Genomic DNA, 15,208 nt, shown 5'->3' with positions numbered 1-15,208 from the left:
AAACAAAATAAAACCCAAAACAGAAGCTCTAAGATCTGCTCTGCTGGGAAGGAGTCTGGGGGGACAGAGGCCTCCTTGTATGGCTTGAGCACCCCTGCCCTAGTGATGCCCCAAGTCCCATCCAGAAACCTTGGGGAGCATGACAGCCCTGTGCCTTCACACCTGGAGGCTAGGCTACCTGAACAACTCTGAGAGGAGTTTTCGGGACACACGAGCACGCAGCACTTACCAGAGACAGTGACCACGATGTACTGCTGGGGTGCAGGCGACGGGGTGGGCGCACCAGTCGGCTGTGAGGGTGCGGGTACAGCCGGGAGCTCCGTCACGTACTGCTTCTGGCTGCCCGGTGGCTGTGCCTGGGGCTGGGGGCTCTGCAGCTCGGTGACATATTGAGGCTGAGGGGTGGCAGCAGCAGTGGGCGGCTGTGGGGGCTGGGGTGCCGCTGGGGGTGGTGGCGGTGGTGGCTGAGGCTGGGCTTGTGGCGGGGCCTGTGGCGGCTGGGATGGTGGCGGGGCTGCCTGTAGCTCAGTATACGCCTGTGTTGCCATGCCAACGGTGGGGAAAATGATAATAAATAAGGCTTTTTTTTTTTTTTTTTATTCCTTGGGAAGAAAGACGGGGAGAGGGGAGAGAAAAACAAAACAAAACAAAAGAAGGAAAAACAGGAATTAATCCACAGGCAGAGAAAGCAGGGACAGCTCTGGGCTCCCTGGAGATGTGCTTGGTTCATCACTAACTTAATTAAATCCCCAGGCTGGTGGCCAGAAATATCCAACCCGTCACTGCAGGGGGACCAGCTGTAGACCAGGGCTGGAACCCCACTCCGCACCCCCACTCACCCCAAGCCAGGACTCCTGCCTTCCCAGTCCCTGGTACCCAGAGACCCCCACATCCATGTAGGATCGCATTTCCCCACACTGCGGGGGAACTTGGGCCCGTGTGGTTGCTCTGTGCCCTCATCCAGAGAAAAATGGTACGGTTCTCACTGGTTCAGTCTCTAATGCCAGGGGCTGCCCCCTGCCTTGCCTCCATCTCCTTAGCTGAGGACCCCAAGTGGGCACTTCCTGAGGGCTCCTGCAGGCCAGGCATGGGGCTGGGCACTTTCCCTATGTTAGTTCATCTTTTAAAAATATACATTAGGCCAGGCGCAGTGGCTCATGCCTGTAATCCCAGCACTTTGGGAGGCCAAGGAGGGCGGATCACCAGGTCAGGAGATCGAGACCATCCTGGCTAACATGGTGAAACCCCATTTCTACTAAAAATACAAAAAACAAAAAACAATAGCTGGGCACAGCTGCACACCTGTAGTCCCAGCAACTCAGGAGACTGAGGTGGCAGGATCATTTGAGGCCAGGACTTTCAGACCTGCCTGAGCGACATGGGGAGACCCCATCACTACAAAAAATTTAAAAAATTATCCAGGCATGGTGGTGGGCACCTGTGTCTCAGCTACTTGGGAGGCTGCACTCCAGCCTGGGCAACAGAATGAGACTCTGTCTCAAAAAACAAAATAAAACCCAAAACAGAAGCTCTAAGATCTGCTCTGCTGGGAAGGAGTCTGGGGGGACAGAGGCCTCCTTGTATGGCTTGAGCACCCCTGCCCTAGTGATGCCCCAAGTCCCATCCAGAAACCTTGGGGAGCATGACAGCCCTGTGCCTTCACACCTGGAGGCTAGGCTACCTGAACAACTCTGAGAGGAGTTTTCGGGACACACGAGCACGCAGCACTTACCAGAGACAGTGACCACGATGTACTGCTGGGGTGCAGGCGACGGGGTGGGCGCACCAGTCGGCTGTGAGGGTGCGGGTACAGCCGGGAGCTCCGTCACGTACTGCTTCTGGCTGCCCGGTGGCTGTGCCTGGGGCTGGGGGCTCTGCAGCTCGGTGACATATTGAGGCTGAGGGGTGGCAGCAGCAGTGGGCGGCTGTGGGGGCTGGGGTGCCGCTGGGGGTGGTGGCGGTGGTGGCTGAGGCTGGGCTTGTGGCGGGGCCTGTGGCGGCTGGGATGGTGGCGGGGCTGCCTGTAGCTCAGTATACGCCTGTGTTGCCATGCCAACGGTGGGGAAAATGATAATAAATAAGGCTTTTTTTTTTTTTTTTATTCCTTGGGAAGAAAGACGGGGAGAGGGGAGAGAAAAACAAAACAAAACAAAAGAAGGAAAAACAGGAATTAATCCACAGGCAGAGAAAGCAGGGACAGCTCTGGGCTCCCTGGAGATGTGCTTGGGTTCATCACTAACTTAATTAAATCCCCAGGCTGGTGGCCAGAAATATCCAACCCGTCACTGCAGGGGGACCAGCTGTAGACCAGGGCTGGAACCCCACTCCGCACCCCCACTCACCCCAAGCCAGGACTCCTGCCTTCCCAGTCCCTGGTACCCAGAGACCCCCACATCCATGTAGGATCGCATTTCCCCACACTGCGGGGGAACTTGGGCCCGTGTGGTTGCTCTGTGCCCTCATCCAGAGAAAAATGGTACGGTTCTCACTGGTTCAGTCTCTAATGCCAGGGGCTGCCCCCTGCCTTGCCTCCATCTCCTTAGCTGAGGACCCCAAGTGGGCACTTCCTGAGGGCTCCTGCAGGCCAGGCATGGGGCTGGGCACTTTCCCTATGTTAGTTCATCTTTTAAAAATATACATTAGGCCAGGCGCAGTGGCTCATGCCTGTAATCCCAGCACTTTGGGAGGCCAAGGAGGGCGGATCACCAGGTCAGGAGATCGAGACCATCCTGGCTAACATGGTGAAACCCCATTTCTACTAAAAATACAAAAAATTAGTCGGGCATGGTGGCAGGCGCCTGTAGTCCCAGCTACTCGGGAGGCTGAGGCAGGAGAATGGCATGAACCCAGGAGGCAGAGCTTGCAGTGAGCCAAGATCACGCCACTGCATTCCAGCCTGGGCAGCAGAGTGAGACTCTGTCCCAAAAAAATAAATAAATAAATAAATAAAATATATATTAGGCCAGGCACAGTGGCTCACACCTGTAATTCCAGCACTTTGGGAGGCTGAGGCAAGCAGATCGCTTGAGGTCAGGAGTTTGAGACTAGCCTGGCCAACATGGTGAAACCGCATCTCTACTAAAAATACAAAATTTAGCCAGGCGTAGTGGTGCATGCCTGTAGTCTCAGCTACTCCAGAGGCTGAGGCAGGAGAATCACTTGAACCGGGGAGGCAGAGGTTGCAATGAGCCAAGATTGCACCACTGCACTCCAGCCTGGGCAACACAGCAAGACTCTGTCTAAATATATATATGTGTGTGCGTGTGTGTGTATATATATATTTACTTATATGTTGAAATATACGGCCGGGCGCGGTGGCTCAAGCCTGTAATCCCAGCACTTTGGGAGGCCGAGACGGGCGGATCACGAGGTCAGGAGATCGAGACCATCCTGGCTAACACAGTGAAACCCCGTCTCTACTAAAAAATACAAAAAAAACTAGCCGGGCGAGGTGGCGGGCGCCTGTAGTCCCAGCTACTCGGGAGGCTGAGGCGAGAGAATGGCGTAAAACCCGGGAGGCGGAGCTTGCAGTGAGCTGAGATCCGGCCACTGCACTCCAGCCTGGGCGACAGAGCGAGACTCCGTCTCAAAAAAAAAAAAAAAAAAAAAGAAATATACATATACATATATAAATACACATATGTGTGTATATAGTATGCGTATATTGAAATATGCATATATGTGTATATATGTATATTTATATTGTATATGTAATGTAAATATGTATACACATACATTATGTATATATGTATATTTATATATCTATATATTTATATGTATATTTATATATACATATATGAGAAATATATATACATATAATTATTTTTTTTAGAGACAGGAATCTTATTATCATGCCCAGGCTGGTCTTGAACTCCTGGGCTCAAGCGATTCTCCTGCCTTAGCCTCCCAAAAAGTGCTGGGATTCTAGGTGTGAGCCACCACACCGGCCTATTTCATTTTAAACTTTCCAACAACCATGTCTGGATTTGGGTTCTGTCTGCCAGATAGGGAGCTGAGGCTCAGAGAGGTTAAGGTGCTTGCCCCAGGCCACACAGCGGGGAAGTGGCAGGGCTGCGTTTGAACTCTGGTGTTTTGCACTCCTGACTCATCAGTTTATTGCCGGGAAGCAAAGTCATGGGGAAAGCTGTCTCCCGGGACCCGTGCCAGTTCCCTGCGTGCCTGCCATCTGGACTTGGGATTCTGATCAGCATTCCCAGTGGGAAGGTGTTTTGAGTCCAAAAAGCTCCCGTGAGCTGCATGAGGCCACAGGGGCTTTTTGGGCCCTCTGCCCGGGGGCAGTTATGGGTCTTGACACCAGATGTAAGCTCATCAGTGGTACAGTACCCTTCTGTGGCCGGGTCGACGGGGCTGGGAGCAGGCCCAGGCTGCACTGAGAACCTGGCAGCTGTGGCTGACCTCAGAACAGGGCCGGACTTGGCCGAGCTCGGTGGCTCACGCCTGTAATCCCAACATTTTGGGAGGCCAGGGCGGCTGGATCACCTGAAGTCAGGCATTCAAGACCAGCCTGGTCAACGTGGTGAAACCCCGTCTCTACTAAAAATACAAAAATCAGCTGGGCATGGTGGCACGTGCCTGTAATCCCAGCTACTTAGGAGGCTGAGGCAGGAGAATCGCTTGAAACTGGGAGGCGGACGTTGCAATGAGCCGAGATCTTGTCATTGCACTCCAGCCTGGGCAACAGAGTGACACTCTGTCTCAAAAAAAAAAAAAAATTAAATGGGAGTGGTGGTGCGCGCCTATAATCCCAGCTACTCAGGAGGCTGAGGTGGGAGAATCGCTTGAACCCGGGACATGGAAGTTGCAGCGAGCTGAGATTGTGAGATTGCCCCACTGCACTCCAGCCTCAGTGACAGAGCAACACCCTGTCTCAGAGCAAAACAAAACAAAAGGAAAGAACAGGGCGGGCCTGGCTGCTAAAGGGCGTGTCCCTCTCCTAGGTGCTGGGCTGGGCATGGCCTCCCTCCCGCTCAGCCCTGCTGCAGCAGGGGATTGGCAGATGGTTTGGGGACCCTTGTACTTATGAGCCCTATCCCCAGGTCCGAAGCATTTGAGAGACAGTGGGACAGAGGCATGAGTGGTTAAGAGGAAAGGCTGCAGCTCCATGCTTTTGTGGCTCCTGCCTGGCCCCGGAAGGTATTTGCGTCTGAGAGCCCTGCCTGCAGCTGGCTGTGACACCGGGCAGCACTGCATCCTGGCTGGCAACTGGACCAGAGCCTCTTCTGCACTAACACTCAGCACCTGTGTGCCACGATGTTCCCAGGTGGCCCTCCAGCCGCAGGGTGATCCTCAAAGGAAGGAGGAAGTAAAAAACAACAACTGTTGTTGGTTGACCAGGAGCCCCCAGAGCCCTCTACTGAGGTCACCTCCTCCCAGCAGCCGTGTGAGGGAGGCACCATCATGCCCATTTTACAGACGAGTTGAGCGAGGCTGAGGGGTAGGCTGCTGAAAGCCTTGAGCAACTGGTGACGGGGGGATTGAACGCAGGTCTCTCTGACCCCCAGATACATATGTCAGCCTCCATCCCCACTCAGGATGCCAGGCACAGGGCTTACTTGCTTTTTTTTTTTTGAGACAGAGTATCACTGTCATCCAGGCTGGAGTACAGTGGTGCGATCTCGGCTCACTGCAACCTCTGCCCCCACGGGTTCAAGTGATTCTCCTGCCTCAGCCTCCCGAGTAGCTGGGACTACAGGCACCTGCCACCACACCCAGCAAATTTTTGTGTTTTTAGTGGAGACAGGGTTTCACCATGTTGGCTGGGCAGGTCTCGAACTCCTGGCCTCAAGTAATCCACCCGCCTCGGCCTCCCAAAGTGCTGGGATTACAGGAGTGAGCCACTGCGCCCAATCTTCATTTGCTTCTTAAAGTCAGTACACAGCATCTTGCCAGTTCTTCCAACAGGAGACCCAAGCGTCACCTGCAGAGGTTACAACCCCTGCCACAGGCCACAGTTAAGGGCAGCAGAACTGGCAAGGGGGAAGTCAGCCCGAGCAGCCCACAGGAGGCCGGGCAGTGCAGTGGTTCCCATCCTTCACGCCTCCCTGTGCCTCCCTCCCCCTGGGTTCCAGGTTCTGCCCTTGGATGCCAAACTCAAGAGGTGTCTGAGTTAGCAGTGGGGCAAGGCAGGTGAGAAACAAGCCCTGGACAGGGATGGATGTGTCATGATTTGAACTTGGCTTCCTCCTAGCTGTGTGACTTTGGAGGGGAGCCTCTACGGCTCCATCTGTGAAATGGGAGGACGGCTGGCCCTAAAAGGCGGGGCCTCTGAGGAGTTCAACCTGATCCTGTAGGCAGCACGTAGCCAGGCATCTGGCATGCTATAAGCACGCAGGAAATGGCTCTGGCTCCCTTCACTGCCCAGGGCCCTTTAACACAGTTCCAGGAAAGATGAAAATACCTCCTGGCCCTGCCTCCCTTCCAGCGTCCAGAGCTTTGGGCTGCTGAGGATGAAGGAAACAGGATCTTACACTTGCCTCTTGGGTGTGCCCTCTGGGCTTGCGGCAGGCTGGGAAGGGACCCCAGGACCCTCCTGGGTGGCGGGAACTGAGCTGACAGGGCCCTAGGGCCACCCTCCCTGCCAGGTGAGGTCACTCTGGTAGGAAGAGTGGAGGCAGGCAGGATGAGAAGCCGTTTGGGGCCTTCCCACCTAGCAGGTGGCCAGCCTTAGTGCTCCGAGGCCCAGGGACTCCGGCAGCAGGGAAACTTGCCCGCCGTGAGAGAGAAAAGGCTACTGCCTGCCTTGAACAGGGTGAAGACCATCTTCCTCCAGTCCCTGCCCTCCCCAAACTCCTTCTGCCAGAGTTAGAGGGGAGGAGGTTCCTCACACCATCAGGTCCAAATCTGGCCCAGCTCGGGTACTTAAGTCACTGTAGCCGACGACCCTTCATCTGCCTGGTGTCAGACTCTCACCCACATGAACCCTGGCGCTGTGTCTTAACTCATGAACATATTACCAACCTTCTTCTGGGCCTCAGTTTGCCTGTCACCTGGGGATAACGAAAACACGCAATTCATCAAATTGCTACAAAGATCCAATGAGATCAGGCCGGGTGCGGTGGCTCACACCTATAATCCCAGCACTTTGGGAGGCCGAGGCATGTGGATCACCTGAGGTCAGGAGTTTGAGACCAGCCTGGCCAACATGGCGAAAACCCATCTCTACTAAAAATACAAAAATTGGCCAGGTATGGTGGCTTGTGTCTGTAGTCCCAGCTATTCGGGAGGCTGAGGCAGGAGAATCACTTGAACCTGGGAGGCAGAGAGTGCAGTGAGCAGAGATCACACCACTGCAATCCAGCCTGGGTGACTGGGTGACAGAGCAAGACTCTGTCTCAAGAAAAAAAAAAAAAAATCCAATGAGATCAGCTCAGCACCCAATAAACACTGATAAGTGGCAGGTGTTATTCATTCAACAAATATCCAAGCCAGGTTGGGATAGAGGAGGAAGGAGACAGGATCTTCAAGCTCTTGGGAGGGGACACCAAGAGGAAATCCAACCTAAGCTTTCATCGGCAACATCATGCAGATTCCTGGGATCTGCTGCCCAGTGAGTCTGAAATGGCCCCAGAGTCTGTTTCAGCTAGTCCCTTAGATGATTCTGAGGCAGCCAGTCCCCACAGCACTCTGAGAAATGCTGGCCTTGGCTTTCCCAGCCCTAAGAGAGCTGGCCCCTTGTGGCCCCTCCCACAAAGAAAGGGCTTTAAAAGCTCCTCACTTACTGGCTCTTTCTCCTCCTAGGGACACAAAGCCCATGGGCCTCATCCTTTCCACTCAGGGGCAAGAAGAGGAGGTGATGATTAATTTCTAAAAGGCTGAGCTCAAAAGGAGGAGGTGGGAGATCAAGGAACAACCAAACCAACTTCTCTATTGGAGGCCTTCTCAGCACTGTGATTGTCAATCTTTTTCCTACAATTATTTGACCAAAGAGCCCTTTTCTACCTCTTAAGGAGACTATATTAAGCAATTATGCAGGTTTGTTCCCTAGAGAGAAATAAATCACATACATAGCATGAGGTATTGTCCATATATTTGAGCATGAGAACCCTTTCTTTATGGAGCCTGGCACATAAAACAAGGGCATTACTGAACAAACGGTTCTTTGGCAATGAATCTGCCAAGAAAAGCACTAGTGGGTGCACCTATCTTCAAAGCCAGCAGCTGTTTATGGAGACTGTTTAAATCTATTACTTTAAATGAGGGCTTGGCAAAGTTCTGTAAAGGGCCAAGCAGTAAACATTTTCAGTTTTGTGGCTAGTCTCTGCAGCAGTTGTTCAACTCTGCCACTGTAATGTGAAAGTGGCCATGAACAATAGGTAAACAAATGAGCAGGCTGTGTGCGAATACAACTTTATTTCTAGACACTGAGATTTTAACTTCATGTAATTTTCACATATCATGAAATATAATTCCAGTTTTGATATTTCCAATAATTTAAAAATATAAAAATAATTCTTCACTCACCAACCAAAGACAGACAGCAAGCCATAGTTTGTTGACCCCTGTGTTGGTTTTTTTTTTTTTTTTTTTTTGAGGTGAAGTTTCGCTCTTGTTGCCCAGGCTGGAGTGCAATGGCACAGTCTCTGCTTACTGCAACCTCTGCCTCCTGGGTTCAAGCGATTCTCCTGCCTCAGCCTCCTGAGGAGCTGGGATTACAGGTGCCCGCCACCACACCTGGCTAGCTTTTGTATTTTTTGTACAGATGGGGTTTCACCATGTTGGACAGGCTGGTCTCGAACTCCTGACCTCAGGTGATCCTCCCACCTTGGCCTCCCACAGTGCTGGGATTACAGGCATGAGCCACCGCACCTGGTCTGACCCCTGTTTTGGATGCCAGATTCTCTAATCAAATGGTTTACATCTTCAGCAAGGCCCTCCCAAAGACATAGAAAGAAAACTCACTCTCTTCATCTGTAGAATGGCTTCAATAATGAACTTGCAGAAGAATGGTAAAATTAAATGGATGATGTGTGTTTCTCTCATCCTTTATATTCAATTCATTTAGAAGATTTGTCAATTACTCCTCCAAAATATATCCTAGAGGCCGGGTGTGGTGGCTCATGTCTGTGATCCCAGCACTTTGGAAGGCCGAGGTGGGCGGATCATTTGAGGTCAGGAGTTTGAAGCCAGTCTAGCCAACATGGGGAAACCCCGTGTCTACTAAAAATACAAAAATTAGCTGGGCATGGTGGTATGTGGCTGTAATCCCAGCTACTCAGGAGGCTTAGGTAGGAGGATTGCTTGCGTCTGGTGGGGCAGAGGTTGCAGTGAGATGAGATTGTGCCACTGCATGCATACAAATACACACACACACACACACACATCTCCTAATGACTGGGCACAGTGCTCACATCTATAATCCCACCACTTTGGGAGGCCAAGATTGGAGGATCACTTGAACCCAGGAGTTCAAGACCAGCCTAAGCAACGAAGTGATGCCTTATCTCTATAAAAAACTGCAAAAATCAGTTAGGCATAGTACCCCTCACCTGAAGTCCCCGCTGCTCGGGAGGCTGGGGTGGGAGAACCATTTGAGCCCAGGAGTTCCAGGCTTCAGTGAGCTATGATCACACCACCACACTCCAGTCTGGGCAACAGAACAAGACCCTGTCTCTTTAAAATATATCCTGGACAGGCATGGCGACTCACGCCTGTCATCTCAGCACTTGGAGAGGCCAGGGCAGGAAGATTGCTTGAGCCCATAAGTTTGAGACCAGTCTTAGCAGCATAGCCGAGACTCCATCTCGACAAAAAAATTTTAAAAATCAGGAGGCCGAGGTAGAAGAATTGCTTGAACCCAGGAGGCAGAGGTTATAGTGAGCCTCTCTGCAAAAAAAAAAAAAAAAAAAAAAAGAATGCTGCAGATCCATTCCTGCCTCACGGCCTCGGCCCCACCTCTTCCTCCCACCTGGCATGCTGTCCCCACCCCACCTTCATGGCTGGCTTCTCCTCCTTATTCAGGTCTCAGCTCATACGCATTTCCTTGGGTCTAAAGCACATAGTACTATTTTATTTGCTTACTGACACTGTGTTTCCCTGTTGAGTTTATTTTCTTTCTTTCTTTTTTGTTTTTTAGAGACAGGGTCTTGCTCTGTTGCCCAGGCTGGAGTGCAGTGGCACAATCACAGCTCACTGTAACCTTGAATTCCTGGGCACAAGTGATCCTCTGGCCTCAGCCTCCAGAGTATATGGGACCACAGGCCTGTGCCATGACACCTGGCTAATTTTTTAATCTTTTTAAGAAATGGGGTCTAGCTATGTTGCCCAGGCTGGTCTCAAACTCCTGAGCTTAAGTGATCCTCGTGTCTCAGCCTCCCAAAGTGCTGGGATTACAGGCATGAGCCACTGTGTCTGGCTGGATTTATTTTCTTCCTCCTAGTTCCTCTTCCCTCCATGACTGGAAAGGTAAGTTCCCCAACAGCAGAGACCTGGTGGGCTTTGCCCCTCACTCTGTCTCAGCTCCTAGAAAACTGACAGACAAGGCCGGGAGCAGTGGCTCACACCTGTAATCCCAACATTTTGGGAGGCCGAGGAGGGCAGATCACCTGAAGTCAGAATTCAAGTCCAGCCCGGCCAACATGGTGAAACCCTGTCTCTACTAAAAATACAGAAATTAGGCTGCTGCGGTGGCTCACACCTGTAGTTCCAGCACTTTGGGAGGCCAAAGCAGGTGGATCACCTGAGGTCAGGAGTTCAAGACAAGCCTGGCCAACATGGTGAAACCCTGTCTGTACTAAAAATACAAAAATTAGCCGGGCATGGTGGCAGGCACCTGTAATCCCAGCTACTTGGGAGGCTGAGGCAGAAGAATCTCTTGAACCTGGGAGGCGGAGGTTGCAATGCAATCACGCCATTGCACTCCAGCCTGGGCAACAAGAGAGAAACTCCGTCTCAAAAAAACCATACCAAACGAAACAAAAATTAGCTGGGCATGGTGGCGGGCATCTGTATTCCCAGCTACTTGGGGGGCTGAGGCAGGAGAATTGCTTGAACCCGGGAGGTGGAGGTTGTGGTGAGCTGAGATCATGCCACTGCACTCCATCCTGGGCGACAGAGTAGGACTCTGTCTCAAAAAAAAAAAAAGAAAAGAAAACTGACAGGCACATCATGGGAGTTTCGACTCTTACTGTCCCGGTGGCATAAACGATGCACCCAAACACACTGCTAGTGAGCAGCAAGGGCAGGTTCCAGTCTACCGACTGCTGAGACCTTGTGAGAAAGTTACTTCCTCCTGCCAGAAGCCGGCTTGTGCTACAGAGCCAGGCAATGCCTTCTGGTCCAGAACAGGCCTGGGGAGCACATGGGAGTCTCTCTAGCCTAGGAAGACCATGTCCTGTGCAGCTGCCATCGAAGGCAGCATCTCTGGGAGGGGCAGCCTGACCATCCCCTTTCCTCAGATGCTCAGGTACATGACAGAGGAGAAGGGTGAGGACCTCAGCTCCAGAGACACCATTTCCAGCTCCCCACCTTTCCCACAATGTCCACATCCCCACTCATCCAGCTGCCTCCTGGAAGGCTTGGGACTGAGTCTAGGCCTGGGCCCAAGTAGCATTTTGTTTGTTTGTTTTGAGACAGAGTCTTGTTCTGTCACCCAGGCTCGAGTGCAGTGGCACGGTCTTGGCTCACTGCAACTTCCATCTCCGCGGTTCAAGGGATTCTCCTGCCTCAGCCTCCTAAGTAGCTGGGACTACAGTCATGTGCTACCATGCCCGGCTACTTTTTGTATTTTTAGTAGAGATAGGGTTTCATCATGTTGGCGAGGCTGGTCTCGAACTCTTTACCTCAAGTGATCCACCTGCTTTGGCGTCCCAAAGTACTAGGGGAGTGAGCACCCAAATTGAGACACTGTACCTGGCCAGGATTTTTCTTTCTAGTGACTCTCCTAAAGCCGGAGAACGGCTATTCAGCAGCAAGGGGAGTGACTTTCTCACTGCAAACTGGATTCCTGGTAGCCAACTTCCTGGCTCCCTGTCATGGACCCACGCAGTCCAGCAAGCGAGAAGCGAGTCAACCTTTAAAGCCACGAGGGCTCTCACTGGATTCAAAATGATAAAAATAAAAGCCAACTGTGTATTTCCGAGGGTTGAACAGGAAACGACAATCACCATAACAGCAGAGGCTAACATTAACATAACTATGTTAGCAATTACTTTGTATTTAGTTAGTTTCAGCAATTCCTACGTAGTTGAGGTTCCACAGGTATTATTTTCTGGGATCCATAGCACAGAAACATGAGATTGAAAGGATTACCAAGGATTACTGCCCCTAGATGAAAGGAGGGGAAACTGAGGCCCAGAGAACTTAAGTAACTCACCTAAGAGCACACAGCTAGAAAAGCTGACTGTTTCAAGTCTGCTTCAAACCAACCTAGTGCTCTCTTCCTAGTCAAATGACTCCTCAGGCCCTTCACCTGTAAATGTAACTAGTGACTGAGGCAGTCAACAAGACCACATAATTGGTAACATCACTTTCTGCTCAGTTAGCTTTTTCTTTTTCTTTTTGAGACAAGAGTCTCACTCTCTATTGCCCAGGCTGGAGTGCAGTGGCCCGTGATCTTGGCTCACTGCAACCTCCGCCTCCCAGGCTCAAGCAATTCTCGTGCTTCAGCCTCCCGAGTAGCTGGGATTACAATCACGTGCCACCACGCCTGGCTAATTTTTTGTAGAGATAGGGTTTAACCATGCTGGCCAGGCTGGTCTCAAACTCCTGACCTCAGGTGATCCACCCATCTCAGCCTCCCAAAATGCTGGGATTACAGGCGTGAGCCACTACGCCCAGCCTGCTCAGTTAGCCTTTCTAAGAAGTGCTAGTCGGGCGTGGTGGCTCACGCCTGTAATCCCAGCACTTTGGGAGGCTGAGGCGGGCGGATCATGAGGTCAAGAGATAAAAACCATCCTGACCAACATGGTGAAACCCCGTCTCTACTAAAAATACAAAAATTAGCCGGGCATGATGGCGCTCGCCTGTAGTCCCAGCTACTCAGGAGGCTGAGGCAGGAGAATCGCTTGAACCCGGGAGGCGGAGGCTGCAGTGAGCCGAGATCAAGCCACTGCACTCCAGACTGGCAACAGAGCGAGACTCTGTCTCCAAAAAAAAAAAAAAAGTGCTGATGATCTTTCTAGCAACTTGGCATTTCTAGCTTTCTTGTTTGCTTGTTTGTTTTACTGAAAATTAATCTCCACCTGTCCTAATTTTCAAAGAGTCCCTGCCTCCTCTAAAAAGGACCTGGCCTAGGAAAAGTACCTGGAGAAGTGAGGACCCGCCAACCCCCACCAGACTAATCTCAAACTCTTGGGGAAAAGCCTGAAATGATCCTTTTCCTTGGAATTTATTGACTAATTTAAAAGGAAACGGCTGCAGTTTGCTTAAAAGCAAGACGGAGAATCAGCCAAGGACACTTGGCCTGGCTGGCTACTTAAAAAAAAATTTTTTTTACCCGAGCTGGCAGGATATTGTCACCCTAAAAAGCAGTGGCAAAGATTCTCCTCTCACAAATATGGATAGCTTCCCCTTCCCTCTGACTGCTCCTGCCCACGTGGCCCTAGAGGCTGGGACCTTGTCAGTGACATGTGACTCGGTTGACACTCATTTGACACAAAAACATGTGTCTGGCCAAGAGAATCGGCTTTAAAAAAATCTAAGAAATTTCCTCAGGCGCCATTTGCTCCCCCATTCCCAGTAGGGGAGACCTCAGTGGGCAGGACCCAGAAACGTCCCATCTCCAGGGACAAACCCCTGCCATCCCAAACCAGGAAACATCAGGTCTCAAACATCAGCCTAGAGAAAAGCACTCAGGTTTCTGTTCCTCTAAAGCAGTCCCTCATGATCTCTCCTCCCTGCCGTGAACTTTGATTTCTGCAAACCAAATCTTCCACGCTAAAGCCAAATCGATTCCTAGCTCCTCCATGAAACTCCTCCCAGAGAGAAGGTGGCAGGTTTAGGAGTGGGCTGCAGTGTTGAAATCAGGACTAGCTGACAGTTATTTTATGAAACCAAATTCAGAAACAGTAGATAGGAGGAAAAGGTTCAAAGATAAGCCGTAAGTGAAATTCCCGGAAGGAATGAGGAGTCCCCGTACTGCAGAAAAAGGGCGATGTCAATGATTCTCCCCATTTTACAGGATGGAAAACCGAGGCCTCAGATGGACAGGCACTTGTCCAAGCTCTGAGTCCTGGGGACAACAGCAAGGCTCTTAAGGAAGAAGGCAATCGCTTAGGGATCTCGAAGGAGGCCCGGGTGGTGGTTGCCCCACCTGGTTCCGGAGGTGGAGGTTGGGGAGACCCAGTGGGCCCCGCCCATACTTTCCCTCCTGGTCCCGCCCACCCACCTTGGCCCCGCCTCGTCCCTCCCTCGCTCCCATTGGCCCAGCCTCCCCAGGCCCGCCCCTTCGCGCCTCCCAACATATAAAAGCCCCCCGCCCCGGCCAGCCGACCTCCACTAGCCGCCGGCCTGCGAGCGCCCGCCCCTCGCGGGGGCCGGGCCGGGGAGACGGGGGCGGGTGGTGTCGTTCCAGCCGGGCCCCGGCCCCCTCCCCCACGGTCCAGACAGTCGCCGCCGCCATTTTGACCGCCCGCCCCTTCCCCCCGGGCTGTGATTATAGAGACATCCACCGCCCCGGCCCGGCCGCCCGCCCCGGCCCGGCCAGCCACCCCGGGGCCGCCCCGGTTACCTCCGCTTCTCCCCACTGCTCTCTGCGGAAAGGCTTTTCGGAGGTCTCGGAGTCGATGTTGGGAAGGGGACTGGACGTGCTGGGGTCCCCGGGCCAGGCCGGGGGGGTGGGGGTGGGGGTCGGCCGGGCGGTTGTTGTTGTTGACTCGCGTTGCCGGGTTGCTTGGTCGCCACGACTACCGTGGCTATGGCGCCTCCGTTTCCCTCACCGGGGCAACTGTTGCTACCCACCCTACTTACGTCACGCGCCGGGGGCGGTGCCCTGGGTGATTGGCGACGCCAGGAGAACTGATTGGACGGCGGCAGGCCTTGCAGATAAACTATTGGTCCCAATGCATGCTTTTCAACACCCTCTCGACTTCCCAGCGATCTGATACATCGGTATTAATGTCTATCAAAAGAAACTGAACCCTCAAAGGCAGCCGGGCCCGTCACTCCCGCAGGGAAGCGGCTGGCTAAGAATAAAGGGGTGGGACTTATGAGGACCGGATTGGTTTGCCGCTGTAAAATCCGCCTCCTGGTT

General features: G+C 52.4%; 1 protein-coding gene across 7 annotated transcripts in view; it reads right to left on the bottom strand.

Moving 5' to 3' along the window:
* The window catches only part of RFX1 (regulatory factor X1), a 49,786-nt gene extending 34,858 nt beyond the window's left edge, over positions 1-14,928 (bottom strand). The window contains exons 1-2 of one of the 7 annotated variants that reach the window (XM_033195888.1): positions 14,687-14,928; positions 1,733-2,104 (exon numbers count right to left, since the gene is read on the bottom strand). In XM_033195888.1, coding sequence (XP_033051779.1) covers positions 1,733-2,051 — 319 coding nt within the window. In that variant the 5' untranslated portion in view covers positions 2,052-2,104; positions 14,687-14,928. Of the gene's footprint in view, positions 1-229; positions 603-1,732; positions 2,105-14,686 lie in introns of those variants that run through there. The other 6 variants (XM_033195889.1, XM_033195886.1, XM_033195893.1 and 3 more) reach the window with 6 other exon arrangements.
* Positions 14,929-15,208: the final 280 nt, after the last annotated feature.

The sequence above is a fragment of the Trachypithecus francoisi genome, unplaced genomic scaffold, assembly GCF_009764315.1.
Source record: "Trachypithecus francoisi isolate TF-2019V2 unplaced genomic scaffold, Tfra_2.0 Lachesis_group5, whole genome shotgun sequence".
NCBI classification, from domain to species: Eukaryota; Metazoa; Chordata; class Mammalia; order Primates; family Cercopithecidae; genus Trachypithecus; species Trachypithecus francoisi.
This window is presented reverse-complemented; position numbering and strand designations above follow the sequence as displayed.